At 41.3% G+C, this 26,984-nt stretch overlaps 1 protein-coding gene across 1 annotated transcript in view; it reads left to right on the top strand.

The window, feature by feature from the left end:
* The first annotated feature begins 236 nt into the window (after positions 1-236).
* The window catches only part of CTNNBL1 (catenin beta like 1), a 179,174-nt gene continuing 152,426 nt past the window's right edge, over positions 237-26,984 (top strand). Inside the window, exon 1 of the mRNA XM_047771120.1 lies at positions 237-374. Coding sequence (XP_047627076.1) covers positions 345-374 — 30 coding nt within the window. The 5' untranslated portion in view covers positions 237-344. The remainder of the gene's footprint in view (positions 375-26,984) is intronic.

The following is a 26,984-nucleotide window of genomic DNA, read 5'->3' as shown; positions in this document are numbered from 1 at the left end:
AATAACAATAAGAAAATTAAAAAAAAATATGATAAAACTCCCCCAAAAAAAATCTCTATTAGTTTCTCTTACGCACCACCCTCCTTCAAGTCTCCGCCCCCTTACCCGCCCCCTTTAGGATACGGGCGGAAGTAGTACTGTCAAAGGCAGCGCGCTTTACGGTAGCGCGGCCTTTTACTGCAGTGTGGTCGGCTCACACGTCGCGCGCACTTTTACCTCATTGGCTCTGCTGCTCCTGATCAAGGCGCTTTACGGCAGTGTGGCTGGACCCGCTGCTGAGCGGGCCGCAGTTTGGGAGTGAGTGGAGGGAATCAGAGTAGCCTGTGTTGGCAGAACTTGGAACCATGGACGTGGGCGAACTTCTGAGCTACCAGGTATGAGGGACAAGGAGGGCTGGGGGACAGTACTCTCACCCGGGCCTGAATCGCAGGACCAGAGCCCCTTCATTACACTTCCTCCCATCTCAGCCCCGGGCCCGGATTCTCCTCTCAGTTCTGTCACCCTGGGTCCTAGTTTCTCATTTCACGTCACTCCCTCGAGTTTCTCCTGGGCTGTTTCAATTCATTTCTTCTCAAGGCCTCAGCCTCTTCTCAACTTTAGCCTGGGTCCCTTCTCACACTGCCCTGGGGCCTGGTTCCCTTCAACTCTTAGGAAGGCCCCAGACTATCTTCACAACCATCCTCCTTGAGCTCTTTTCACCCCAGTCATTGAGTTGGTGATCGTGGTGGGGAGAGCACTGGTCTTGCATTTGAGCCCTAGCTTCTCCGCTGACTGGCTCTGTGGCTTTGGGACGAGTCATGTCACCCTCTTCCAGCCTCAGCTTTTGCATGAATAAAACGGAGACAGTAAATAACTACCCATTAGGGTTGTTTGAGGCCTTTGGACTCGTAGGACCAGAAAGCTGGACCATATTAACTGCAGTTGTTGGGAGATGTTTGAAATATTAGCATGGAATGGGTCCCTAGGAATCTTCTTGTTCTGCTTGCTCAAAGTACTTATTTGTGGGGAAACGGTGGCCCAGAGGGTAGGAAGGACTTGTTCAGAGTCACTCAACAGGTAAGAGTTGAGATTAGAGTTGAGATTAGATTTGAGGTCTTCTGGCTCCCTGCTCAAAGTTTTTTCCCCCCTCTTTTGACTTCCTGAATGTCTACTCTGTTAGCCATCAGCCACATATAGCTATTAAACACTTGAAATGGGACCGGTCTGAATTGAGAATTACTTTTGTCAAATCACATTGGACTTTGAAACCTCGGTATGAAAAAAAAGGTAAAATTTTTGTATTGATTACATGATCATATTGATCAGATCAGTTACTTTGATTATTGATTAAATAATCATATTTAGGTAAAGGTGAAGTAAAAAGTATTTGAAATAGATTTTACCTGTTTCTGTTGACTTTTTAATGTAGTTACTGGCGTTTTAGTGTGGCTACTAAAATTACACATATATCTGGCATTACATTTACATTGGACAACTTTGCAGTAGAGTATGGGTAATTAGGAGCCCTGAGTCTGGAGTCCCACGTTGCTCACAATCTCTGTTCTGCTGCTAACTGGCTAGTGTAACCTTGAACAAAAGACTTAACCTCTCTATACCTTGGTTTCCTCATCTTATAAACAGGGGCATTGATGGTATGTATCTACCGTATAAATCTGTTGTGAAGCTATTATGAAATGTAAAGTGTTTAGACCAATGCTTATCAAAAAGTAAACGTTCACTAAATGTTAGCAGTTATATTCATGCAGTTCCCTTCAGCCAGCATACATAGAACTGACTGCGGAGACTCCAGACATTGTGGGAAAGAACTTGTAAGCAATGGGAGATATACAGCCACGTGATTTCCTTTTTTTTTTTTGTCTTTTTGCCATTTCTTGGGCCACACCTGCAGCATATGGAGGTTCTCAGGCCAGGGGTCGAATGGCAGCTATAGCCGCTGGCCTACGCCAGAGCCACAGCAGTGCAGGATCCGAGCCACATCTGTGACCTACACCACAGCTCACGGTAACCCCGGATCGTTAACCCACTGAGCAAGGGCAGGGATCGAACCCACGACCTCACGGTTCCTAGTCGGATTCGTTAACCACTGCGCCACCACAGGAACTCTGTGATTTCCTTTTTAAGGCAGAAATTGCACGGGGAAGAAGAAAGGATATAGGAGCGTTGTTGAATGAGTGGTGTATGCCTGTTTGGCCTACAGATGAGCCCATTAACTCAGAATATTAAAAGTGGAAGAGGTTCATTCATTTGCTCAACAAATATTTATTGAATATATACTGGACAAGGCACTGTATCCACTGAGTATATAGCATTGAACAAAACAGACAAGGTATAGGCTTTCGCTTTTGTGGAGCTTATAGTCTAGTGGAGAAGTAACAAGATAAGAGAGTAAATAAGAAATTCAGATTGTGACAAGTGCTTTAAAGGATATACGGGAATGGAGTTATATATAAAGGATATATGGGGCATACTGCAAAACTGTACTGTTTGGTGTGGTAGCTAGCTACTGGACACGCGATTATTGAACACTTGAAATGCTAATGGTTCAAATTAAGACCTGTTGCATGCATAAAATGTACCCTGGATTTCCAAGATTTAGTATGAAAAAGATGACTGAAATATATTAATTTTTATATTGATTGCATGCTGAAGTGATAATATTTAGGATGTATTAGCTTAAAGAAAATTACTAAAATTAATATCATCTTCTTAAAAACTTTTAAAATGTGGCTGCTAGAAAATTTAAAGTTACATATGTGGGTTGTTTGTGGCTTTTAATATATTTTTATTGTACAGCGCTGCAAAGAAAATAACCCCTGAGAGTAGGAGACAGGACGTATTATCTTAGGTAATATGGTCTGGGAAGGACTTTGAGGAATGGACATTAAAGGACTGATAGTTGACAGAGTTCTCTCATGGCTCAGCAGGTTAAGGATCTGGCGTTGTCATTGCGAAAAGTGCAAAATGGGAGTTCCCCTTGTGGCGCAGCAGGTTAAGGACCCAATGTTGTCTCTATGAAGACATGGGTTCGATACCTGGCCTTGCTCGGTGGGGGTTGCTCGGTGGGGTTAAGATTCTGGTGTTGCCTCAAGCTGCAGCATAGATCACGGAGGCAGCTCTGGTGTTGCAGTAGCTGTGGCACAGGCCGCAGCTTTAGCTCCAATTCGACCCCCAGCCCAGGAACTTCCATGTGCTGCAGATGTGCCTGTAAAAAGAAAGAGTGCAGAATGATCAAGGCAGAGGGAATAGCCAAGAACATAGGCTATGAGGTAGAAGCTGATGCAGCCTGTTAGAGGATCAGAAGGAGGATTGGTGTAGCTCATCATGGTGAACGAGCAGGGGAATGATAACTGATGAAGTTGGAGATGTAGCAGATGACAGACTATGTAGGCCTTTCTCTGGGGCCATGGTAAAGAGTTTGAATTTTGAGAGATGTTATAGATTACCTCACTCAGCCCTTATGTTTACAAATGAAAAGTGAATCCCATTTTGGTAAAGGGACTTTCCTGAGGTTGTGGGGTCGTGGCAGCACTGAAACCAGAATCTTGATCTTATTTCTAGCTCTGTTCGTTCCCCACGTGCATCGTTCATGCAGTTTTCTTTCTGTAAGATCAGTGACCACTCCTCCTGTTCCTAAAAGACGTTACAGTCTGAAATCCAGTCCATAGTAAATCAGATGTACCTGTCCTCTGATGGAAAGTCATGAGGATGATCCTAAGTTAACAGATCCCAAAGCTCTTTGAGAACAGGAACTTTTTACAGATGCGAACGTTGCATTGCGCACCTGTATCATCCCTCTAAATCCTTCTAACAACCCTATGAAGAAGGTACTGTTTTAAAACCCTGTTGCACAGATGAGGGAACTGAGTACAAAAAAGTGCCTCTTTCAAAGCTGGAGTTCCTAGCCACGGTGCAGTACTGCCTGCCTGCTCTGTGCCAGAGGCTGAGCTAACGGGCTTTCAGATATGTTCTTACATGTAACTCTCACCATGCCCTTTGAGATAGGTGGCATGCCTATTTCATAGAAGAGGAAACTCAAGCCAGAGAGGTCGGTTAACCTGCCCACATTAAAACAGCCAGTAAGGAGCAGAGCCAGAACTGGAACCAACTGGATACCCAAATCTAGTTTTCAGATTTTACAAAACTTTAAAATCTGAAGTATAGTACATGTATAGAAGAATACATAAGTTCTCAGTGCTTTTGATTATAGTTGTCATTTACAAAGATCATCTCGTACAGCCACTAAAGTTCATTTCTCAGGGACAAAGTGGTTTCATTTGAACATCCCCACCCACAGAATTTGATTCAGTGAGTATTTCATGGATTTGGAATTTGCATTTCTGACAAGATTCTGAAGCTGCTGGCCCAGGGACCACACTTTAAGACCCCTTGGTCTAGAATGAGCTAAAATTTTTTTTAGAATTTTTTTCAACTGAGACATTCTTCCTCTCTCCGCATGGCTATTAGTCTGCAGTATTTTGAGCTTAAGTTATACTTTTCCCCTGCCACCTAAGATATTGAGTACAAATCATTTAATCTTTCTGGGCCTCAGTTTCCTCATATGCCTAATGAGAGGATTATTAGGTAAGTTTCTCTGAGGTCCCTTCTAGCTTTAAAATTCTGTGATACTAATTATTCAGCAAAGAACTCCAGAGATTTCAAGGGCTAAAAAAGCTTGATGTAGAAGAATGAATTGGGGCTGAAAATCTGGGAGATTTGAGTTTTAATCCTACCTTTATCATTATTTATCTGGATGACTCAGGACAAATCACTTCCTTTCTCTCTACATCATTTTTTATCACCTGTAAAATGAGGAGATTGAACTATAGGACTTCCAGTTCTTTCCTAAAATTTGGAGACTAAGGTAAACAAAGAAAATATATAATGTCAAAACATGTTAACAGTTTTAGGGTGTTTAGTGAATTTCACTTTGGGGGAAATCTGGTGGAAAGATTCCAGTTCTCTGCTGAGGTTGCTTCTTCCAGTAATAGAATTAAGCAGCAAGCACCTCAGTATATGCCTTATATCCTTGACATATGTTAACTATTCATTTGAGAAGACAGGAGAATTACAATGTGGACAGGAGGTGGTGGAAAAAGGCTTAAAGAGGAAACCAGTTATGGTCCCAGTATGGAAATGTACTTTTTTGATGCCTTCAGGCTTAGACATCTCATCAAGAAGCGTGCCCAGCAGTACCTTGGCTGAGAAGTTTCTGCTGCATAGGCGTGTATATGAACTCCAGGGCATTCTCATTAATGCTAATTCCAAAGATGTCTGGAAAAAGTTCTTACCTCTGAAGTTTTGCAGTAAAGAATTCACATTTAGTGCAGTTTGGCTCAGTGGGAATGACTTGCTTTATGACATGAGACGTGTTCTCTTTGAGACAGATTGGGGTCAGGGACCCTTGGTTTTGGTAATATTGCAGACACCCACTCTTCTTGTCACCTATCAGTCAGTAATATAGCATTTCCTTGGATTGCAGGAGCTTGTAGGAAGGATGTTTCTCCTTTCCCCTTTTTATTTCCTTCTTTTGAAATAAAGGATTTCCAGAACAATAATCTGACAGGAATAGTATTAAAAGACAATATTTGAGAAAAGGGAAGTACCACCCTAATCTAATAAAAATTTTCGCATTTCCACAGTCCTTATGTATTTTGCATGGCTGTAACCATTGTTCCTATACCATTTTGTGTTCTATGTTTTAATTTACCGTTGCCAGAAATATTTTGTGTTTCTACATAGTCTTCATGTTGTTTTTAATGTCTGCATCCTTTTTGCTCAAAGAATAGACCAGCCATTTTCCCCTAAATTGTTCCTCTAAAATTATTTAGGTGGTTTCCAGGCTTTGTTCTTGGCGATAATATTGCGGTGGACTTCTTTATTCCTGTGGTATTTTTTTCCCCCTTCACATCTGTCATTAGTAATTATCATGTGCCATCATCTTCTGTGCTAAGCATTGCATGGACTAAAATTATTAAGATAGGGTCTTGGATCTTAAAGAATACCTAATTTAAGGAGTGAGACAGACCTTCAACAACTAACTGTGTGAAAAAAGCATTATGGAAGCACAAGGGAAGGAATGATCGGGTATGACTGGAGAGGAGATGAATTGATGGCAGTGGATTTGGTCTGGTCATTGTAGAAAAGGAAATGACATTGGAATCTCAGCCCTGATGAATGGATAGAAATTCTCTGGGTAATGAAGGAGGATGAAGAGAGTCATTCTTGACTAGGATTAGTGAGAGCAAAAGCATGGGAATGAAGAGTTCAGAGCATTGAGTGAAGGGAGGGGAGTGGAGGAGATGATGGGGTTGCCTCAGCTGCGAGTATGTCAGGCAATACGTGGTGCTCACATGAAATTAACCCTTTATCAGTTTATGATATTAACAGTGTGTGTTCCAATTTTACTGCAGTTTTTTTTTGTTTTGTTTTGTTTTTTTTAGGGCTGCACCTGCAGCATATGGAAGTTCCCAGGCCAGGGGTCAAATGGGAGGTACAGCTGCCGGCCTACACTACAGCCATAGCAACTCGGGATCCGAGCTGTGTCTGCCACCTACACCACAGCTCATGGCAATGCTGGATCCCCAACCCATTGAGCAAGGCCAGGGATCAAACCCACATCCTCATGGATATTAGTCGGATTCGTTTCCACTGCGCCACAATGGGAACTCCATTGCTGCAGTCTTGATACTACTAGTTGTCATAATCTAATTTTTTTCTTATTAATTTAGTAGGTACATAAAGTGTTAGTTCCTTTGCTTTAACAAGCATTTTTTCCCTTGCATGGGTTTATCATTTATATTTCTTATTACCTGCTTTTTTTTTTTAAGGTATTGTTGTATTTTATATTGAGCTTTTCTGTTGTGTTTTTTATTGATAGTGTGTGTATAAGAAACATTATTGGGAGTTTCCATTGTGGCTTAGCAGTAGCAAACCCAGCTAGTATCCACGAGGATGCGGGTTTAATCCCTGGCCTGGCTCACTGGTTTAAGGATCCGGCATTTCTGTGAGCTTTGGTGTAGGTCACAGATGTGGCTCAGATCCTGTACCACGGGTGTGGCCCTAAGAAAAAAAAAAAAGAAAGAAAGAAGCATTGTTGGAAGCCTGAATACTTGTGCACAAATATATCTTTCATTCTGTGGTGGCCCCATTTTACCTGTATCTCTGAGAATATTATCCTAACCATGATGTCATTTTACAGCATCACGAAATAGGCTCTTTTTGGAGTTCCCATTGTGGCTCAGTGGAAATGAATCTGACTAGTATCCAGGAGGTCACAGTTTCAATCCCTGGCCTCCCTCAGGGGGTTAAGGATCTGGCGTTTCCGTGAGCTCTGATGTAGGTCACTGGTGCAGCTCAGATTGGCTTGCTGTGGCTGTGGCGTAGGCCAGTGGCTACAGTTCCTATTCGGCCCCTAGCCTGGGAACCTCTATATGCTGTGGCTCTCAAAAAAGAAAAAAAGAAATAGGCTCTTTTTGCATCATTGTTTAGGATTAGTGCTTTTCGAAATTACTTATTGTTAGTGGGACTGTAAATAAGAAATCTTCTCATTGATATTTCCATTTCAAAGTGTTTTCTGTTTCATCTCCTGAGTGACTTTTTTTCTTAGGTTCATTTCCTCCCTTTGCAACCTTCTTATCCTCTCTCTTTCCCCTGGTGAGTTCTTTTCATACTCACAAAATATGTTTATATACCTCCTTGCACACTGGGCAGTGAATTTGGAGGCAGGGAGCAGCGCCTAGTGGAGCATCTCACCTTCAGTTGATGCCTAATAAATGGTTGGTTAATGACTGAGTGAATGAACCAGTACTTGAGTTCCGATATGCTGTTTTGGAAAGCTGTTGTTCTACTATCTCCTTTGCTGGCTTGTATTTCTTTGCTTTCATGTTAGACTTCATGAAAGTTTGATTCAAATCTGCTACCTCAGTTACTGAATTGTCCTCTTTTTCCTTATCAGGTCTTGTTCCTTTTGCTACGAAATCTACGTTCTTTTTTTTAAAACTTTTTTTTTTTGTCTTTTGTCCTTTTAGGGCTACAGCACGGCATATGGAGATTCCCAGGCTAGGGGTTGAATCAGAGCTGTTGCCTGCTGGCCTACACCAGAGCCACAGCAACTCAGGATCCAAGCCACGTCTGCAAACTACACCATAGCTCGTGGCAACGCCAGATCCTTAACCCACTGAGCGAGGCCAGGGTTTGAACCCTCAACCTCACGGTTCCTAGTCGGATTCGTTTCTGCTGTGCCACAAGGGGAACTCCTTTTTAAAACTTTTAATTTTGATCTAATTTTAAACCTACAGAAAATCTGTGAAATAGTAAAGAGAGCCTCCATATGCGCCTCACCTAGCTTCCCCTAAGGCTATGTAACCATAGTACAGTGATCAAAACTAGGAAGTTAGCATTCATATATTAGTAACTAAACTATAGTCCTAATTCAGGTGTCACTGGCTTGCCCATTAATGTCCTTTTTCTGTTCAAGGATCCCACATTGCATTTAAATGTTATTTTCCTTGTGATCTTGATGTTTTCGAAGAGCACTGACTAGTTATTTTGTAGACTGTCTAAAACCTACATTCTTGAAGATTGCCATATCCCCTCTTTGCCAAAGATTTTCTTGGATCTCATTATTCTTGACTCTTCACTAGAATTTGATTCTGTAACCCTGTTTCTCATCTTTTTAGAGGAACTCATCCATTCTTTTGTCTTTCAGAGCCTTTATATAGACAACTCTTAGTGCACTAGCCATGATTTAGGTTTCTTGTGTTTACTGAACACTCTGGCCAGATATTCTGGTATCAGATAATTTTCTGCATCTCTCCTCCCACGCCCTCATCACCTACCCCTGATTTTGCATTTTAGTCAGGGGTGTAGATGTTCAGCAGACTTGGAAGAAGCCCTGGAGCTATTTCTCAAAGATGAAGGGCCTCAAAGTTTCTTTTTTTTTTTTTTAATTTTTAAAATATTTTTTTAATAATTTTTTTATTTCCCACTGTACAGCAAGGGGGTCAGGTTATCCTTACATGTATACATTACAATTACATTTTTTCCCCCAGCCTTTCTTCTGTTGCAACATGAGTATCTAGACAAAGTTCTCAATGCTATTCAGCAGTATCTCCTTGTAAATCTATTCTAAGTTGTGTCTGATAAGCCCAAACTCCTGATCCCTCCCACTCCCTCCCCCTCCCATCAGGCAGCCACAAGTCTTTTCTCCAAGTCCATGATTTTCTTTTCTAAGGAGATGTTCATTTGTGCTGGATATTAGATTCCAGTTATAAGTGATATCATATGGTATTTGTCTTTGTCTTTCTGGCTCATTTCACTCAGTATGAGATTCTCTAGTTCCATCCATGTTGCTGCAAATGGCATTATGTCATTCTTTTTTATGGCTGAGTAGTATTCCATTGTGTATATATACCACATCTTCCAAATCCAATCATCTGTCGATGGACATTTGGGTTGTTTCCATGTCCTGGCTATTGTGAATAGTGCTGCAATGAACATGCGAGTGCATGTGTCTCTTTTAAGTAGAGTTTTGTCCGGATAGATGCCCAAGAGTGGGATTGTGGAGTCATATGGAAGTTCTATGTATAGATTTCTAAGGTATCTCCAAACTGTTCTCCATAGTAGCTGTACCAGTTTACATTCCCACCAACAGTGCAGGAGGGTTCCCTTTTCTCCACACCCCCTCCAGCACTTGTTATTTGTGGATTTATTAATGATGGCCATTCTTTTTTTTTTTTGGGCCGCTCCCTTGGCATATGGAAGTTCCCAGGCTAGGGGTCGAATTGGAGCTGCAGCCGCCGGCCTACGCCAGAGCCACAGCAACGCGGGATCCGAGCCGCGCCTGCAACCTACACCACAGCTCACGGCAACGCCGGATCGTTAACCCACTGAGCAAGGGCAGGGATCGAACCCGCAACCTCATGGTTCCTAGTCGGATTCGTTAACCACTGCGCCACGACGGGAACTCCAATGATGGCCATTCTGACTGGTGTGAGGTGATACCTCATGGTAGTTTTGATTTGCATTTCTCTTATAATCAGCGATGTTGAGCATTTTTTCATGTGTTTGTTGGCCATCTGTATATCTTCTTTGGAGAAATGTCTATTCAGGTCTTTTGCCCATTTTTCCATGGATTGATTGGTTTTTTTGCTGTTGGGTTGTATAAGTTGTTTATATATTCTAGAGATTAAGCCCTTGTCAGTTGCATCATTTGAAACTATTTTCTCCCATTCTGTAAGTTGTCTTTTTGTTTTCTTTTGGGGACCTCATCAAACTGAAAAGCTTTTGCACAGCAAAGGAAACTCAAAGTTTCTTTTCCTCATGGATAATACAAGACTTTGAGCAGAGAGCTAGCTTTTCTCTCAGGTGGCAAGAAGGTGTTAGGATCTGACAGTGCTTACGTTATAGTTCTTGTGCTCATGGAGCCTGCAGTCCAGTGGGGCGCATCCCACAGATTGGGAAACTGACAATCCAGTATACCGTGCCACTGCTGTCAGGGAGGCATGAGCAGGGTGTGGTGGCGCAGAGTTAGGAGCAGCTCTGCCGTCAGGAAGTTGGAAAGTCCTTTCTTTTCTGTTCCAACCACCACCATCTTAGTTTAGACTCTTGGGACTTTGTCAAATAAGTAGCTTTCTAGATTGTCTTACTTTTTATCTTTGTGGATTTCATATTGGCACAAGGAACATGGGTTTATTTCCTACATGTGCCAACAGAACACCCTTCTCTGGTCAGAGACTCCAGTCCTACCTATTTCAGCTTCCTTAGAGACTGGTCTTATTGAGATGCCTAATTTTGGAGGTGAACTTGAGGAAGATAGCCATACCTTTCTGCAGTCTCTCACTAGGTGTCACTGTTTAAATTGGGGGGTTGAATGTATAAGACCCCAACAGAGAAGTTTTCACATGGAAAAATGACTACATTGGAGAATGGGGATGGTTCAAAATAGCTTGTCAGCACTATTGGAGAAAATAATTCAAAGGAGTACCCTTCTGAGTGTGCCCATCTTGGATGTCTTTTGATGCGGCGTAGTGGATGAACACTACCTCTGGGTCAGACGAACTGCCTGTGTTTGAATCCCACCTCTGCTAGTTGGTAACTTGTGACCTTGAGTCAGTTTATTAACCTCTTTAAGCCTCAGGTCTTCATCTTTAAAATGGAGATGATATAATAATAGTATCTATTTTTGCCATCTTTTTTTTTTTTTTTTTTAAGGTATAGGATTAAATGAGACAATGTGGGTAGTGCTAAGTAGTATAGTGTCTGACACATAGTTCGTGCCTGGTAAATGTTAGCTGCTAATTTTTATTATTGGTATAATTATAAACAACGCATATGGTGCAGAGAAAGAAGAAAATGTTTTCCTCAAATTCTACAAAGCTGCTTGAGTATTCCCAAGGTCACTGGTCCCTTGGAGTTTAAGGTTCAGAATGCTATAAAAGGAAATGAGAACAGTTTGTCACCCACACATGCCGCAATATAGAACTGTTCTCAATAGATTAAAGTATAACCCTCTTCTACCACAGTTAGTCATTGACATCAAGAATTATGTCATCAACGTGCTAATTCTTTTCCCCAGGCCTCTTTAATATTACTAGGATATTTCCTCTTTTCTAGTGCCAGGAATCTCATTTACAAATTACTCCTTTCTTTTTTTCCTTAAGGTTCCTGAAGGAAGTGGTTGGCTTTGGTTTGAGTCTTGTATAGCTGTAGAGAAAATGGCATTAGGAAAAGGTATAGTAGGAATTCTCTTACCTCCTCCAAGGTCAACCATTTGATTCTAGTATTTCAGCTGAATAGTTCAAAAACATTTTCTTTTCCACAGAGTTCCAGGACTGACTCATCTAAAAGTGTGATGGCCTAAACTTTAGAACCCACTCCATTGTGAGTTGGTAAACAGAAACTAGGTTGTCTTCATCCTTAGTTCAGTGAAAGATCTAGTGAGGAATCTGCATTGTGTTTTCATCTCTTAACTCATTTTAGATCATCAGCTGCCCGTAGTCAGATTGTCTACTGTGGCTCCTTACGACTTCCCTTCTACTACCCAGCAGTGTCCAATGTCATGCACCAAACTGAGCAGGATTTGAAATCAAGCACAGAGTATTATGATGGTTCTCTCTGGCTGTGTCTGGCTATATTCCAAAGGCAGGTTTGATTGATTTTTGAACACTTTGGCCTTATTCATGTGCTCATTCTATTAGTACCTAAAGTTGAGAATTAATTGCATTTTAATTTGATCTTCCATCCAGTTTAGAGCAACTAAGTTTAAAATTATTTGGGGGATCTTTAATAGACTTAAACATTAACAGTTAACATCAGTCCTCTGCTGGTGTATCATGTTGGAATACCATTTCCTTTACAGCTTTGGATAAAAAGAAAAGAATTGTAGCTACAGTGTGCCTGCCATGTTATCTCTTTTACCTCTTTCAACTTTACTGCTTCCATGGGAACAGCTAACAGTGCCTCATATTAATAATAAGGGAAACTTGAGCATTTCAGTTACATGATTATTGTCAGAGAAGCTGAAACATGGAAAGGAGGCTCTGGCAGGGTAACTCTGTTGGGTAGGGGAAGATAGAGATTCCCAAGAATCAACAGAAGGCTGAAACTCAGCAATAAAGGAGGGCAAGAAAAGGATAGTACCGTTAAGGCATTGGGAATTGTAGCTGCAAGAAACCCATAATGAGTTTACTTTTTTTAAAACGATGATATAGGTTGCATTGAATTGCCCTAACTCCTCTTTTATCTGGTGTCTTTGGAAAATGTGGTGCCCCTTACAAGCAGATTAGAAGCTCAGAAGTGGAGTGAGAGTGCTAGAACAAGAGGGACCTAGACATGATTTATTCCAGCCTCCTCTTTTTACTGATGGGAAAGACAGAGCACAGAGAGGGAAAGTGACTTGCCTCAGAATCCCAACTACTTGGTGATAAAATGGGGTTCAGAGCCGTGCTTTTTTCATGATCAGGTCTCTCTCCTCCTTGACATATTTAAAACTTGAATTTTTCCTCACTGTGTATGGAGTTCTTTCTAAGACATGTACATTGTCTTTCTCAGTAGGTCCCACTGTTGTCTCAGGATCATTATAATGAACACATGTTAACATGCTCAGATTCTCTCATGACCTCCTGAGGTATGGAAAGCTTTTACTCCTGTGTTGCAACACTTTGGAGTGTTAGAGAGATTTTGAGTTCTTATGCCAACTTACAGATTTTCCTGCTTCACTTTGGTGTCAGTTGTCACTCCTTAGTGTTATTGTTTGATAGGATTTTATCTAACCTCTGAGGCCTTTTTTTTTTGCTTTCTTTTAACGATGTCATGAAAGTTGAGGTTTTTGGATGAATGAGGCAGTATCCTTGGTCATCTTTGGATAAACTCTAAAACTTTAGGGCTCTTCTGTTAGATATCAAAGTCTGTATGATACCAGTGATCGCATTAGTGTAACTTGTCTTCATTTTCCATCTTGCATTTCTTCTCTTTGTTCACCTCTACCCTCTGGGGAACTGAAGAATATCTGAGAATTACCATCACTAATTAGGTAATCAGGAGTCTTTCAGGAGAAACTAGTACTCACAAATAGAGGTTTATTCGGCCTTCTATGGAGTGTTTCTTTCTTTCATGGCTGCGTATCTTTCCGTAGGGGAGCCATTTACCTGTCTTATTGATTGCCCTGACCCTATATCTTTAAGCTAGTCTTATATCCAAATTCACACTTCCACCAGCCCATGAAATCTAGATTGTAGCAATCTCCTGAGATTCTGTGTGCTTGTTCCTGACCTGTTCAAGCCTCTGCCCAGTCCCTGTCCTGTGCTTGGCTCTTAGCTCTATCTTTCATTTCCTGTGTCTCCTTTCCCCACCCTCTCCTCTTCCAACATGCGCGTGTGTGTGTGCGTGCGTGCGCGCAAACACATGCACACACACGCGCGCACACACACACACACACGCAGTTTCTTTCTGCTTAGTGTATACTTTTGCTCTCTGGCTTCCAACTGCTACCTCATCCAGAAGGACTCTGGCTGCCTGGGCCTGGAACTGCCTCTTACAGTGTGCCTCATATGATGTACCCTGCCTTAGCTGAACCTTCAAGACCCAACTGATGGCCACAGCCCATTGGTAATACCATTGCCAGCTCATCTGATCCTCCTGTGAAAGGACAGTTTGGGCAAGGCCTTCCCCAAAAGGCTTGCAGATTTTCTAGTTCTGTGAGCCTACAGTTCTTCATCTTGGTCTCCCCTCCCTTTGCCATTGTTTCCTTGTCACTCACCAGGGCTTGGTGAAGAGCCATCTAATGTTTCTAGGGTATTATGACACACGCTCACAGTCAGGCTGTGAGCCAATCCAGATTTTTGAGGACTAATATATTTCATTCGAATTAGTAATCCGTACTGAGGCTTTCATTCTTTAATTATTCAGCAAATTTATTAAATGCCTACTGAATGCAGGATGTTTTACTGGACATTGGGAATAGAGTGATACACCAGAAAGTGGCTGTCCCTTGTCTTTGTGGAACTTATATCGAGGGAGGCAAGACAGACAGTAAATAAGAAAAAATAAGTAAAACAAAATGAGAGTAGCTAAATGTGCAAACAAATAATACTAGATAAACAAAACCAAGTTAATTTTAAATAGGGATGTGAAGGAAAAACAGTAGGCTGATGTAATCGAGTGATGGAGGCTCACCAGAAGGTTCCAAAAGGCCTCTCTGAGGAGGTAATATTTGAGCTGAGAAGGAATGATGAAAAGGATCTAGCCATCTGAGGAGCCGTGGGAATAGCAAAGTAAGCCAAAGGGAAAAACCACTACAAAAGCCCTAAGGTGGGGACAAGCTTGTCATGTTTGAGGCAATGTGGCTAGAGCATGGTTGGTGAGGGGGAGGAGGGGACAGAGATAAGGGCAGAGAGGTCAGCTGTGGGGAAGGACGGGAAACCCTAAAATGTTTCACTTTTATCGTCAGTAAGTACATTGGGAAGCCATGAGGGGTTTTAAGCTGGGGGAGTGGCACAGTTTGGTTGTTTTAAAATGTCACTGTGTCTGTGGAATGGCCGGAGATTGTAGGGGAGCACCCTGACGGGGTAGCTCTTCAAGGAGGGTAGAAGTCGCCTTTGTGCTGCAGAGGGCCGCAGCTGAAGCTGTGCTCGCTCTCGGATAATTGCTTTCCCGCCTAGATTGTTTTCAGAATCTCCCAGTTCTAAACATTCAATCTGTGTTCTGGCTTAATCAAGAAGCAGCACTCTCCTAGTGCCAGGCTTGGCACAGAAAATGTGGGCATGGTGCCTTTCGTTGAGCACCCTGGCCTGGAGAGAATGGAGAAAGCAGCCTGCAGTGGACCTGAGGACAATGCAGCTGACCCTCAGCACCTGGTCACTTGTAGGAAGCTTTGGAATCTGTAAACTTTATGTGCTTCTGCAAAACAGTTGCAGATGGTCTGGACTGATGATTAAATATCAGCACTGTTTTGCCCAGATCTGCTGTGGCCATCCTCTCCTTGTCTGGTTTTACATTACAGTGGGTAATTAAAGGGGCACAGCCATTTCTGGTTCCTTCCAGGACATCTTTCTCAGTTGGCTGAGGGGGACATTTCAGTTTCTGCCAGTTGTATAAGTGATTGCAGTGAGCAGTGGCTCTGCATGGCTACTTTTTTGTTTTCAAAATTAAAATAAAACAAAACCAACCAAACTGAAAATGAACTCTCTCTAATGAAAGGGAATAATTGCCTGCCTTTGCTGTCTCCGCTGATTCTCCAGTGGGAGTTCTGCCATCAGACTTGTCAGAGTTAGTTGGCAGGGCCATTTTTTTTTCCTGAGTTAGCACATAGAGATCTGAACGGGCAGAGATAACACAAATTAGCAATGGTACAAGCATATCTGTAGAGGACCAGATTTCCTTCTGACCAGAGGTGCCATTGGTGGGCACCACCTAATTTTCTATGCATCTCTTACCTCTGATGACAGGACTTTTCAGCAAATAAAAAGAATTGCTTAAGCACCACCTGAGTTGGGCAGTTTTTACAAGACTTTAGAATTTCAAAGACCCTCAGGCTGCTAAGCCTGCCAGTGCAGTCACTGAATATTATCTCCCTGGCTTCTCACCGGGGAACTTTACACCTCATGCAGCATAATGAACTTGGGGAGCCAAATTCTGATTCTTGTGCCTCACTTTTTCTTTTTCCAAAGATTTCTTTTTTCCATTCCCACAGAATTTATGAGGACCCAGCAGGCTCAGTGGGGGGGGGGGGGGGGCGGGGGAAGAGATAGTGTCTACCTTCTGGCTGACGTGACTTGTGCCAGTGGTTGGTGGTGATTCTGCAGTGAAGACCGCAAATCACTTTCTATCTTCGTGGAGCCTGTCCCATAATCAGATGATTAAACATTTTGTTTAAATTAATAATTTCCCTTCTACCTTTCCTGGTTGCTTAAAACCACCATTTGAGCAAGATGGAGGTTGGTTAACTGATATTGGGCTCCACGTTCTAGTTGGGACTGTCAGCAAGAGGTTGAGGCAGTCTATTTTAACTAAAAAAGAGCAATTTTTAGCCTTGGTTCACTTTCTGTGAGGCAGAGGCACTTCTGACCACGTGAACTTTCAATTGCTGAGTGCAGCGAGTATAGCTTTTTGTCAGGAGCATAACGCCAAGCCTAAAAGGATAATATCAGGAGGTAGGTGTGCAGCTAGGCCTGAAGTATTGCCTCTGCATTAATGGCAGACGTGCCTTCACTTGACAGATTGTGTTGGCGGGAGAAGGGGGTCACTCATAGGGTTAGTATGTGCCTGATTTGAAGCTAATGAAAAACAGCTCAGAGAGGAGCTTGTAGAAATTGTCATACTTTTAATGAAATAAAAGAATATGTGTTTTCTCTTCCCCGTGTCACCCAGCCGAAAGAACAAAACAGAAGCCTAGGAACTATGGAGTATTGAAGCCCACTGAGAGGGAGGCATTGTGCTGTTTGATTTGATACATTATTCCATCAATAATGCCTTTGCCTAAAGGCAACCCCGGGAAGCTGGTATTCTTATTCCTATTTTATAAACGAGGAAAGAAAGTTCACAGAGGTTTAGTGACTTGCTCAAAGCTACCCAGGAAGTAGGTGGTAGAATCTTTTTCCTAATAGAGGGCTCCAGTGGATGAAGGTAGCCTAAAAAAGAAATGGCCTAGAGAGTAAAATGCAGCAGAATGCTACTGTCACCCTACCTTGTACTTGCCTCTAGCCTACCATGTATATCATTCTTCTTCACTAGAACACCATACATTGGTTATCAATTCCAGGGGAGCAAGACTGTGCATCAGTTACCAAGCCCAGGGGAGAACTTCAAACACTGCCCATTGCATCTTAGTCTTGGAGTTGCCCAGGAAAACACAACACAGTCAAGCACTGCATGGAACAGTATTTTACTCAGAGAAGAGACAGAGCAAGGTCAGCTCCAGTAGTGTACCTCAGTCCCTTGTGGCCAGCGGGCCCTCCCCCTTCCAAAGCTAGCCAGTTGGCCTGCATGCTCCCCTCTCTCTTGCAGCAGTAGAAGAACCCATACCTGAAAGCTAGTGGCATCATAAGGGCAATTGACACACATGCATAAGCAGAACAAAGGAACCCTTGTTTGAGCATGAAACAGGGAAAGATATTCCTATACAAGGTGATAAACCAGGCATAGGCTGTCTGAGCTCCTTATTTCTTGTAAGGAAGTATTCCAGGCTCAAGGCCCATTTCTATGTGGCTGAGTAGGGTTTGAAGTACTGTGTGCATGAGACGGCCTTTCCCAACAGTTCTTTATTGGAATTACTTGGTTCTATATCTTTCTTCCCATGGGACTTTAAGTTTTTCTAGGGCAGTGACCAGATCAGTACCTGCCGTATGGTAAATACTTAAGTGTCTCTTGACTGAAGAAAGGAAGGCATGAAGAATGAACAAATGAAGCAGTGAATCAGTGATTGGGTGGCTGCACTTGCAGTTCTTCCAGGTATCTTTTTATGTTAGTACTTAGCACCTCCACATTTGCCTTCTCTTTCTTGGCTCTTATTTCTTGATGGAGAGGAGATTAAGCTGTGTTTGTCAATGAGAGTGATCCTACTCATAAGAGACCCTGAGTTCGGTAAAACTTGTCTTAAAAAACAGTTGATGATCTTGATAATGCCCAGTTCCAATCCTGAAATAACCTGAGAGTTGGTTGGAATTTTTTTTTTTTTTAAAGACCAGAGCTCTCTCTGACTCCAGAATGAGAGATTGACTGATCCATTTATTTGCCAAAGATTTACGCCAAGTCTACTGTGGGCTATAATTGCCCTTTTCTCTTTACCCAGCCTTATAGGCAAAAAATAAGAGGTAATACAACAGAATTAGTTTTAGTTTCATGTTGCTTATATCTGGCATATCCATTTCCATTTGATTTTTTTTTTCTTAAACATTTATTAAGTACTATTTTGGGGTTAGGCAGTTTCTCATTGTGAGAGCTTTTTCCAAGGACAAGACAATGGTGATTTGCTCAAGGTCACACACTGGTAACAACAAATTTTGGTGCTTGACCATTAAAATCCATCCTCTTCTCCCTGCATCATGCTCCCCTGTGAATGGGACTACTTTAGCATCATTTCTTAGGTAGTTTCTGTTTTATATGGGCCTGGAGCCCCCGTGGGTTTCTAAAGCAGAAGGTGGTAGGGCTGCTAAAAGTTTGTGTAAGCAGCCTCGGGAAACAGATCTTTAGTAAGCCCAGAAACCTGTTAAGGTGGGGTGATTTCCCAGTCACGTGGTAGTAGTGTGGTGTCCTGGCAAGAGCAGGAGCTCTGGGCTTAGGCTGACTGAATCCCATCTCCACTATTTTCTAGCTCTTTGACCTCAGGCACTTCACTAAGCCAGCCACCACCACACCTGAGCCTTGGTTTCCTCGCTTGAAGAAAGAGGGAATGGTGTTACCTACCTGGCAGGGTTGTGTGAGGATTAAAAGGGTAATGAAATGTCAAGTTCCAGGTATGTAATAGGCACACCGTTAATGTCACTGTTATATAGCTTGGGTAATCACTTGGTGAGGAAGCTGTAGGAGGAATTCTTTAGGGTTTCTTTAAATCCTGCAATTCTCTGACCTCAGTGCCTCCTAAGAAGCTCTCTGTGAGATTTATATCTGACTTTACCTATTGAGGCCCATCCTGGCTTGCTTATGCAATCTTGTTTGAAAGAGGTGGCTGAATTCCCTTGTGGACAGGGTGTTTCATTCAGTGTCTCTCTGTTTCTTGGTGTTTACTGGGATTCTCAGGTTTCTAAGTAATTTCAGCCTGAGACAAGTGAGTAGGATTGATGTCTGGCTGCTTTAACACAGGTGTTATAAACAAGATTAAGAGGTTGTTGAAAAGATATCAGTGGAGCTCTGGGGCAAGCTTTCTGGAGTTATTCTAAATTGACAGCTAATGGGTAGTTTGTCTTGATGGCTCTCTCTGAGTTGGTTGTAACTGACTAGAGATGCACCCACAGAGGAAATCTGCTTATGAAAATTCACTTTGCCTTCATTTATAAGAAAGTAAAGCTATTATAACATGTAACAGTGTCTTTGCATGTGCAAAAAACTATTGTCTTTGCACTCTTTTAAGGTACTTTTTTTTTTTAAAGGCAGTCAATTAGGTTTTTTTGATGCCATAAGCCTGCTAAGCCTCAAGCCTCCTTAAAAAGGAGAGAGATAGTTCAAAACAATGATTTTATTCTATTTATCTAATTTTTTCTGTATAAGACAATTATTTTAATTATCTTAACCCTTTGTAGATTTTCTTATTGCCCAGCAAATTATGCATTTTGCATTATTTGGTCTACTACATGCTATTGCTAGGAAACTGAGTATCCTAAAGTGATCTTGAAGTGAGCAGTTATTAGTTTGAAGTCATTTTGCAGTCAATTTTTTTTTCCTTTTTTGTCTTTTGAGGGCCACACCTGTGGCATATGGGGTTTCCCAGGTTAGGGGTTAGCTGTAGCCTCCGGCCTATGCCACAGTCACAGCAGTGCCAGATCCAAGCCGTGTCTGTAACCTACACCACAGCTCATAGCAACACCAGATCCTTAACCCACTGAGTGAGGCCAGGGATTGAACTCGCGTCCTCATGGATACTAGTCAGGTTCATTAACCACTGAGCCATGACAGGAGCTCCTATAGTCAATTTTATAACCTTCCTGAGAGAGTTGTAGTTGTGGGGAGAGAGCTTGTAGGAGAATTTATAGGTGGGCAAGAGGCATTCACCTAGGCTACCAGAGAATTCCTTTTGATCATATTCCACCTGGCCAGATGTTCGGGGTTCTCTGTTTTCCGGGTGGAGGAAATATTTCTGACTCTAAGAGTAACTCATTTACCATCCTTGTCCTTATTGGGAAGAGAAGTATTTTGCTAACTGTAGGGGTTTGTAAAGCTTCTAGAAATAGTCAGACCTCTGAGTTGAGGAAAATAAAGTGCATCTTAGGCAAAAGCAGACATAAAGCCATCTCTTTTCATTGTTTTGATGGACTCATCAAACAGGCATGTATTGAGGCCCTAACACCAGATACTTCATTCAAGCTCAGAAAGGTAGGTCAGTCGGCACTCTGGTGCTGGAAAGTATGTTATAAAAATCATGCTGCATTTTCAGACTTTAAAGTATTACCCCTACTGTTGAAAAAATATTCTTTTTAACAAGATACTCAGGGTAAAGTTTTATGTGAGTTCTGTCCTCCTTGATGTGGCAGCTATTGTGTAACAGACTTGTGCCGGTAAGTTTTAAGCTTTAAAAGAAATAATGTAGCAGCTGATGTCCTAGGCTCCAGAGATCAAAACCATGCTGGAACCTTTAAAGAATTAAGGAGCGGCTGTGGAAGACATAGATTTTGTAAATAAATACAATGACTCACTCTCACTTTCCGTCTGGTTCTCACTCATTCAGTCCTAAACCATTCAGTATGCTCTGAATAGTCCCCCCTTGCTTTTTTTTTTTTTTTAAATCTTCACTCTCTTCTTTCCCTTCTATCCTCCTGCTAGTGTTTTTCCCTCAACCACTCCTATTTGAAAGGGGAATGCAGTTTTGAGTCTTGGCTATGACCTCAGAGGCAACTTATAGAAAAAATAATTAAGATTTCCTTGCCCCCACTTTAGTCTTAATAAAATTGCCCATTGCTAGAGGCAATATTCCACTGGCTGGGACATCCTCTGTCAGCATAATTACATGTACCAGGTATGCCATGTCCATGTAACTGGCAGAGCTGCTAGTGGCTGTATGCATAGTCCACCTTTACCTAGTTTCTGTGACATACACTTATAAAATATCTTACCTTTGTATTACTCTAAATAGTAAAGTGAATTTATTGTGTCTGAGCCTTGATCTAAAAATAGAAATAATTTAAAATAGCTTTGCCATATTAATTTGTTGTTTAATATTTAAAGATTCAAAGTGGACTAGTATTCATGGTAGGTACCCCTGGGTTCAGTGTGGGTTCCCCAGATGATCCGAGTGAGGGAGATCTTACTGAAATCTCCATATAGACAGATGGCAGTAGGCTCTTCTGGCTCATGAACTTCTAAATGGGCACAGAATAACTGTAGGAAAGAGCTTTCCTGGCTAACGGCATGGGCAGAAAAATGGCAGGAGGGATTTTGAAAGATGATGGCCAGGGGAAATAATACAAATTATGCCTTTGAGATGATAGTTTCTGAAGTTGTGACTAAGGAAAGCAGATTGGGAGGTTGTATATGCTGACTGCTCCTGCAAAAGCGAGAGTTAGATTCTGGACCCAGCTGTATGGCCTCAGGCTCAAGTCTTGTTACTTCCTTGAGTCTTAGTTTATTCATCTGTAATTATGAGGTCTTTGTCTGAACCTGAGTTTTACTATTCTTTTTTTTTTTTTTTGTCTTTTTGCTATTTCTTGGGCTGCTCCCGCGGCATATGGAGGTTCCCAGGCTAGGGGTCGAATTGGAGCTGTAGCCACCGGCCTACGCCAGAGCCACAGCAACGCGGGATCCGAGCCGCGTCTGCTATTCTTATCCTCTGAATATCACTTGGTGTCACCATTAGAAAATTTGCTAAGCCATATAGCCCAGGGTGGCATAATATGATTAAATATGTAGATGCAGAACAGATGAATTCTGCGTGTTTGCAGTTATCTAATGATCCAGGGAATTCTGAGGATATGTATGCATTGTTTACATTTGCTAGTAGTGAATTATGATTCTTGGGTAGTTCATTGGTTTGGCTGTCCTCTTTCCTTGTCTCTCATTGATTTAGAACCTGGGTTAAGTAACTGCTATGAGCTGGGCACTGTTGGGTGTTAGCAGCAAAGGTCAGATCTCAGGGCGTCTACCCTTGAAGACATAGCTTGTGATTTAGTAGAGGAAATGGAGCCTTATTAATGCATGTGTAGTATGCATTTTTAAAAGGCTGTGTAGGACTCCTCTAGCTGGAGTGAAAGGGGAAAGGAAGGTGATCTGTTCATGGTAGCGCTAAATGTGTTTTCTCCATTCCAAGGCATCATTTGAATAACTGAAGGTGACTCTTAGGTCCCTCTCCAAATCTTCTCTATTCCCTTACTGGTTTTTTTCTATAGCAAGATTCCAGACCCTATACTATGCTGCTCATGCAGTATTGAGATTGTAATATTTCTTTTATTTTTAAAATTTATTTATTTTAATTGAAGTATAGTTGATTTATAATGTCATGTTAGTTTCAGGAGTATGGCACAGTGATTGAGTTGTGTGTGTGAAAAAAAAAACTATATATATATATATATATATATATCCTTTTTCAGAATCTTTTTTCTTATAGGTTATTACAAAATGTTGAATATATTCCCCTTGCCGTATACCAGGTCTTTGTTGATTATCTGTTTTATATATAATAGTATGTATATGTTAATCCCAACCTCTGAATTTATTCCTACTCTTCCTAACTCTTTGGTAACCATAAGTTTGTGTGGGTCAATTTCTGTTTTGTAAGTTCATTTGTATCTTTTTTTTTTTTTTTAGATTCCACATATAGGCAATATTGTATGATTTTGTCTTTGGCTTACTTCACTTAATATGATAATCTCTAGATCCATCCATGTTGCTGCACATGGGAGTATTTCATCCCTTTTCATGGCTGAGTAATATTCCGTGTGTGTGTGTGTGTGTGTGTGTGTGTGTGTGTGTGTGTGTGTGTGTGTGTGTGTGTGTGTGTGGTGTGTGTGGAAGTAACCTCACATCTTTTTTTCATCTGTCAGTGGACATTTAGGTTGCTTCCATGTCTCGGCTACTGTAAATAGAGCTGCAGTGAACACTGGGCTGCATATATCTTTTCTTTTTTTCTTTTCTTTTTGTCTTTGCTATGGCCACACCCATGGCATATGGAGGTTTCCAGGCTAGGGGTATGATCAGAGCTGTGGCCACCGGCCTAGCCAGAGCCACAGCAACATCAGATCCGAGCCTCGTCTGCAACCTACAACCACAGCTCACAGCAATACCAGATCCTTAACCCACTGAGCGAGGCCAGGGATTGAACCCACAGCCTCATGGTTCCTAGTTGTATTCGTTTCCACTGCACCACAACGGGAACTCCATATATCTTTTCAGATTGTAGTTTTCTCCAGATGTATGCCTAGGAGCGGGATCGTAAGATCACATGGTAACTCCATTTTTAGGTTTTTGAGGAACCTGCATACTGTTCTCCACAGTGGCTGTACCAATTTACTTTCCCACCAATAGGTTCCTTGGTAGGAAGAGGGTTCCTTTTTCTCCATACCCTTTCCAGCATTTATTATTTGTAGACTTTTCGACGATGGCCATTATGACCAGAGAGGAGTGATACCTCATTATAGCTTCGATTTGCATTTCTCTAATAATTAGTGATGTTGAGCATCTTTTCATGTGCCTGTGGGCCATTTGTATGTCTTCTTTGGAGAAATGTCTCTTTAGATCTTCTGCCCATTTTTTTTTAAATTGGGTTGTTTATTTTTCTGATATTGAGCTGTGTGAGCTGTTTATATATTTCAAGTTAATCCCTTCTCAGTTGCATTGTTTGCAAGTATTTTCTCCCATTCTGTAGGTTGTCATCTCATTTTATTTCTGGTTTCTTTTGCTGTGCAAAGCCTTTTTTAAGTTTAATTAGGTCCGATTTGTTTATTTTTGTTTTTATTCCATTACTTTAGGAGACACATCCAAAAGTATATTGCTGAGATTTGTTTCAAAGAGTGTTCTGCCTATGTTTTCCTCTAGGAGTTTTATAGTATCCAGTCTTAAATTTAGGTCTTATAATTTGAGTTTATTTGTATATGGTGTTAGAGAATGTTCTAATTTCGTTCTTTTACATGTAGTTGTCCAGTTTTCCCAGCACCACTTATTTTTTATTTTATTTTTTTTTTAATTTTCCCACTGTACAGCAAAGGGGTCAGGTTATCCTTACATGTATACATTACAATTACATTTTTCCCCCAGCCTTTCTTCTGTTGCAACAGGAGTATCTAGACAAAGTTCTCAATGCTATTCAGCAGGATCTCCTTGTAAATCTATTCTAAGTTGTGTCTGATAAGCCCAAGCTCCCGATCCCTCCCACTCCCTCCCCCTCCCATCAGGCAGCCACAAGTCTCTTCTCCAAGTCCATGATTTTCTTTTCTGAGGAGATGTTCATTTGTGCTGGATATTAGATTCCAGTTATAAGTGATATCATATGGTATTTGTCTTTGTCTTTCTGGCTCATTTCACTCAGTGTGAGAGTCTCTAGCTCCATCCATGTTGCTGCAAATGGCATTATGTCATTCTTTTTTATGGCTGAGTAGTATTCCATCGTGTATATATACCACATCTTCCGAATCCAGTCATCTGTCGATGGACATTTGGGTTGTTTCCATGTCCTGGCTATTGTGAATAGTGCTGCAATGAACATGCGGGTGCATGTGTCTCTTTTAAGTAGAGTTTTGTCCGGATAGATGCCCACGATTGGGATTGCGGGGTCATATGGAAGTTCTATGGATAGATTTCTAAGGTATCTCCAAAGTGTTCTCCATAGTGGCTGTACCAGTTTACATTCCCACCAACAGTGCAGGAGGGTTCCCTTTTCTCCACACCCCCTCCAGCACTTGTTATTTGTGGATTTATTAATGATGGCCATTCTGACTGGTGTGAGGTGATACCTCATGGTAGTTTTGATTTGCATTTCTCTTATAACCAGCGATGTTGAGCATTTTTTCATGTGTTTGTTGGCCATCTGTATATCTTCTTTGGAGAAATGTCTATTCAGGTCTTTTGCCCATTTTTCCATGGATTGATTGGCTTTTTTGCTGTTGGGTTGTATAAGTTGTTTATATATTCTAGAGATTAAGCCCTTGTCGGTTGCATCATTTGAAACTATTTTCTCCCATTCTGTAAGTTGTCTTTTTGTTTTCTTTTGGGTTTCCTTTGCTGTGCAAAAGCTTTTCAGTTTGATGAGGTCCCATGGGTTTATTTTTGCTCTAATTTCTATTGCTTTGGGAGACTGACCTGAGAAAATATTCATGATGTTGATGTCAGAGAGTGTTTTGCCTATGTTTTCTTCTAGGAGTTTGATGGTGTCCTGTCGTATATTTAAGTCTTTCAGCCATTTTGAGTGTATTTTTGTGCATGGTGTGAGGGTGTGTTCTAGTCTCATTGCTTTGCATGCAGCTGTCCAGGTTTCCCAGCAATGCTTGCTGAATAGACTTTCTTTTTCCCATTTTATGTTCTTGCCTCCCTTGTCAAAGATTAATTGACCATAGGTGTCAGGGTTTATTTCCGGATTCTCTATTCTGTTCCATTGGTCTGTCTGTCTGTTTTGATACCAGTACCACACTGTTTTGATGACTGTGGCTTTGTAGTATTTCTTGAAGTCTGGGAGAGTTATGCCTCCTGCTTGGTTTTTGTTTCTCAGGATTGCTTTGGCGATTCTGGGTCTTTTGTTGTTCCATATAAATGGTTGGATTGTTTGTTCTAGTTCTGTGAAAAATGTCCTGGGTAATTTGATAGGGATTGCATTGAATCTGTAGATTGCTTTGGGTAGTATGGCCATTTTTACAATATTGATTTTCCCAATCCAGGAACATGGAATATCTTTCCATTTCTTTACATCTTCTTTGATTTCTTTGATTAAAGTTTTATAGTTCTCGACATATAGGTCCTTTACCTCCTTGGTCAGGTGTATTCTGATGTATTTGATTTTGTGAGGTGCAATTTTAAAAGGTATTATATCTTTATATTCCTTTTCTAATATTTCATTGCTGGTATACAGAAATGCAACTGACTTCTGAATGTTAATCTTCTATCCTGCTACTTTGCTGAATTTATGAATCAGTTCAAGTAGTTTTGGGGTTGAGTCCTTAGGGTTTTCTATGTATAGTATCATGTCATCTGCATACAGTGACAGTTTGATCTCTTCTCTTCCTATATGGATGCCTTTTATTTCTTTTGTTTGCCTAATTGCTGTGGCTAGGACTTCCAAAACGATGTTGAAGAGCAGTGGTGAGAGTGGGCATCCCTGTCTTGTTCCAGATTTGAGTGAGAAGGCTTTCAGTTTTTCCCCATTGAGGATTATATTTGCTGTGGGTTTATCATAAATGGCTTTGATTATATTCAGGAATGTTCCCTCTATACCCACTTTGGCGAGGGTCTTGATCATGAATGGATGTTGGACTTTGTCAAATGCTTTTTCTGCGTCTATTGAGATGATCATATGATTTTTGACTTTTTTTTTTGTTAATGTGGTGTATGATGCTGATTGATTTGCGTATGTTGAACCATCCTTGTGAACCTGGGATGAACCCAACCTGGTCATGGTGTATAATTTTTTTTGGTATGTTGTTGGATTCGGTTGGCTAAGATTTTGTGAGAATTTTTGCATCTATATTCATCAATGATATTGGGCGATAGTTTTCTTTTTTGGTGGTATCTCTGTCTGGTTTTGGAATGAGGGTGATGGTGGGATCATAGAATATCTTTGGGAGTATTCCTTCTTCTTCAACCTTTTGAAAGAGTTTAAGGAGGATGGGCACCAATTCCTCTTTATATGTTTGATAAAA

Source organism: Phacochoerus africanus, chromosome 3 (genome assembly GCF_016906955.1).
Source record: "Phacochoerus africanus isolate WHEZ1 chromosome 3, ROS_Pafr_v1, whole genome shotgun sequence".
Lineage (NCBI taxonomy): Eukaryota > Metazoa > Chordata > Mammalia > Artiodactyla > Suidae > Phacochoerus > Phacochoerus africanus.
The sequence above is the reverse complement of the archived record's forward strand: the minus strand, read 5'-3'. Positions and strand labels throughout refer to the sequence as shown.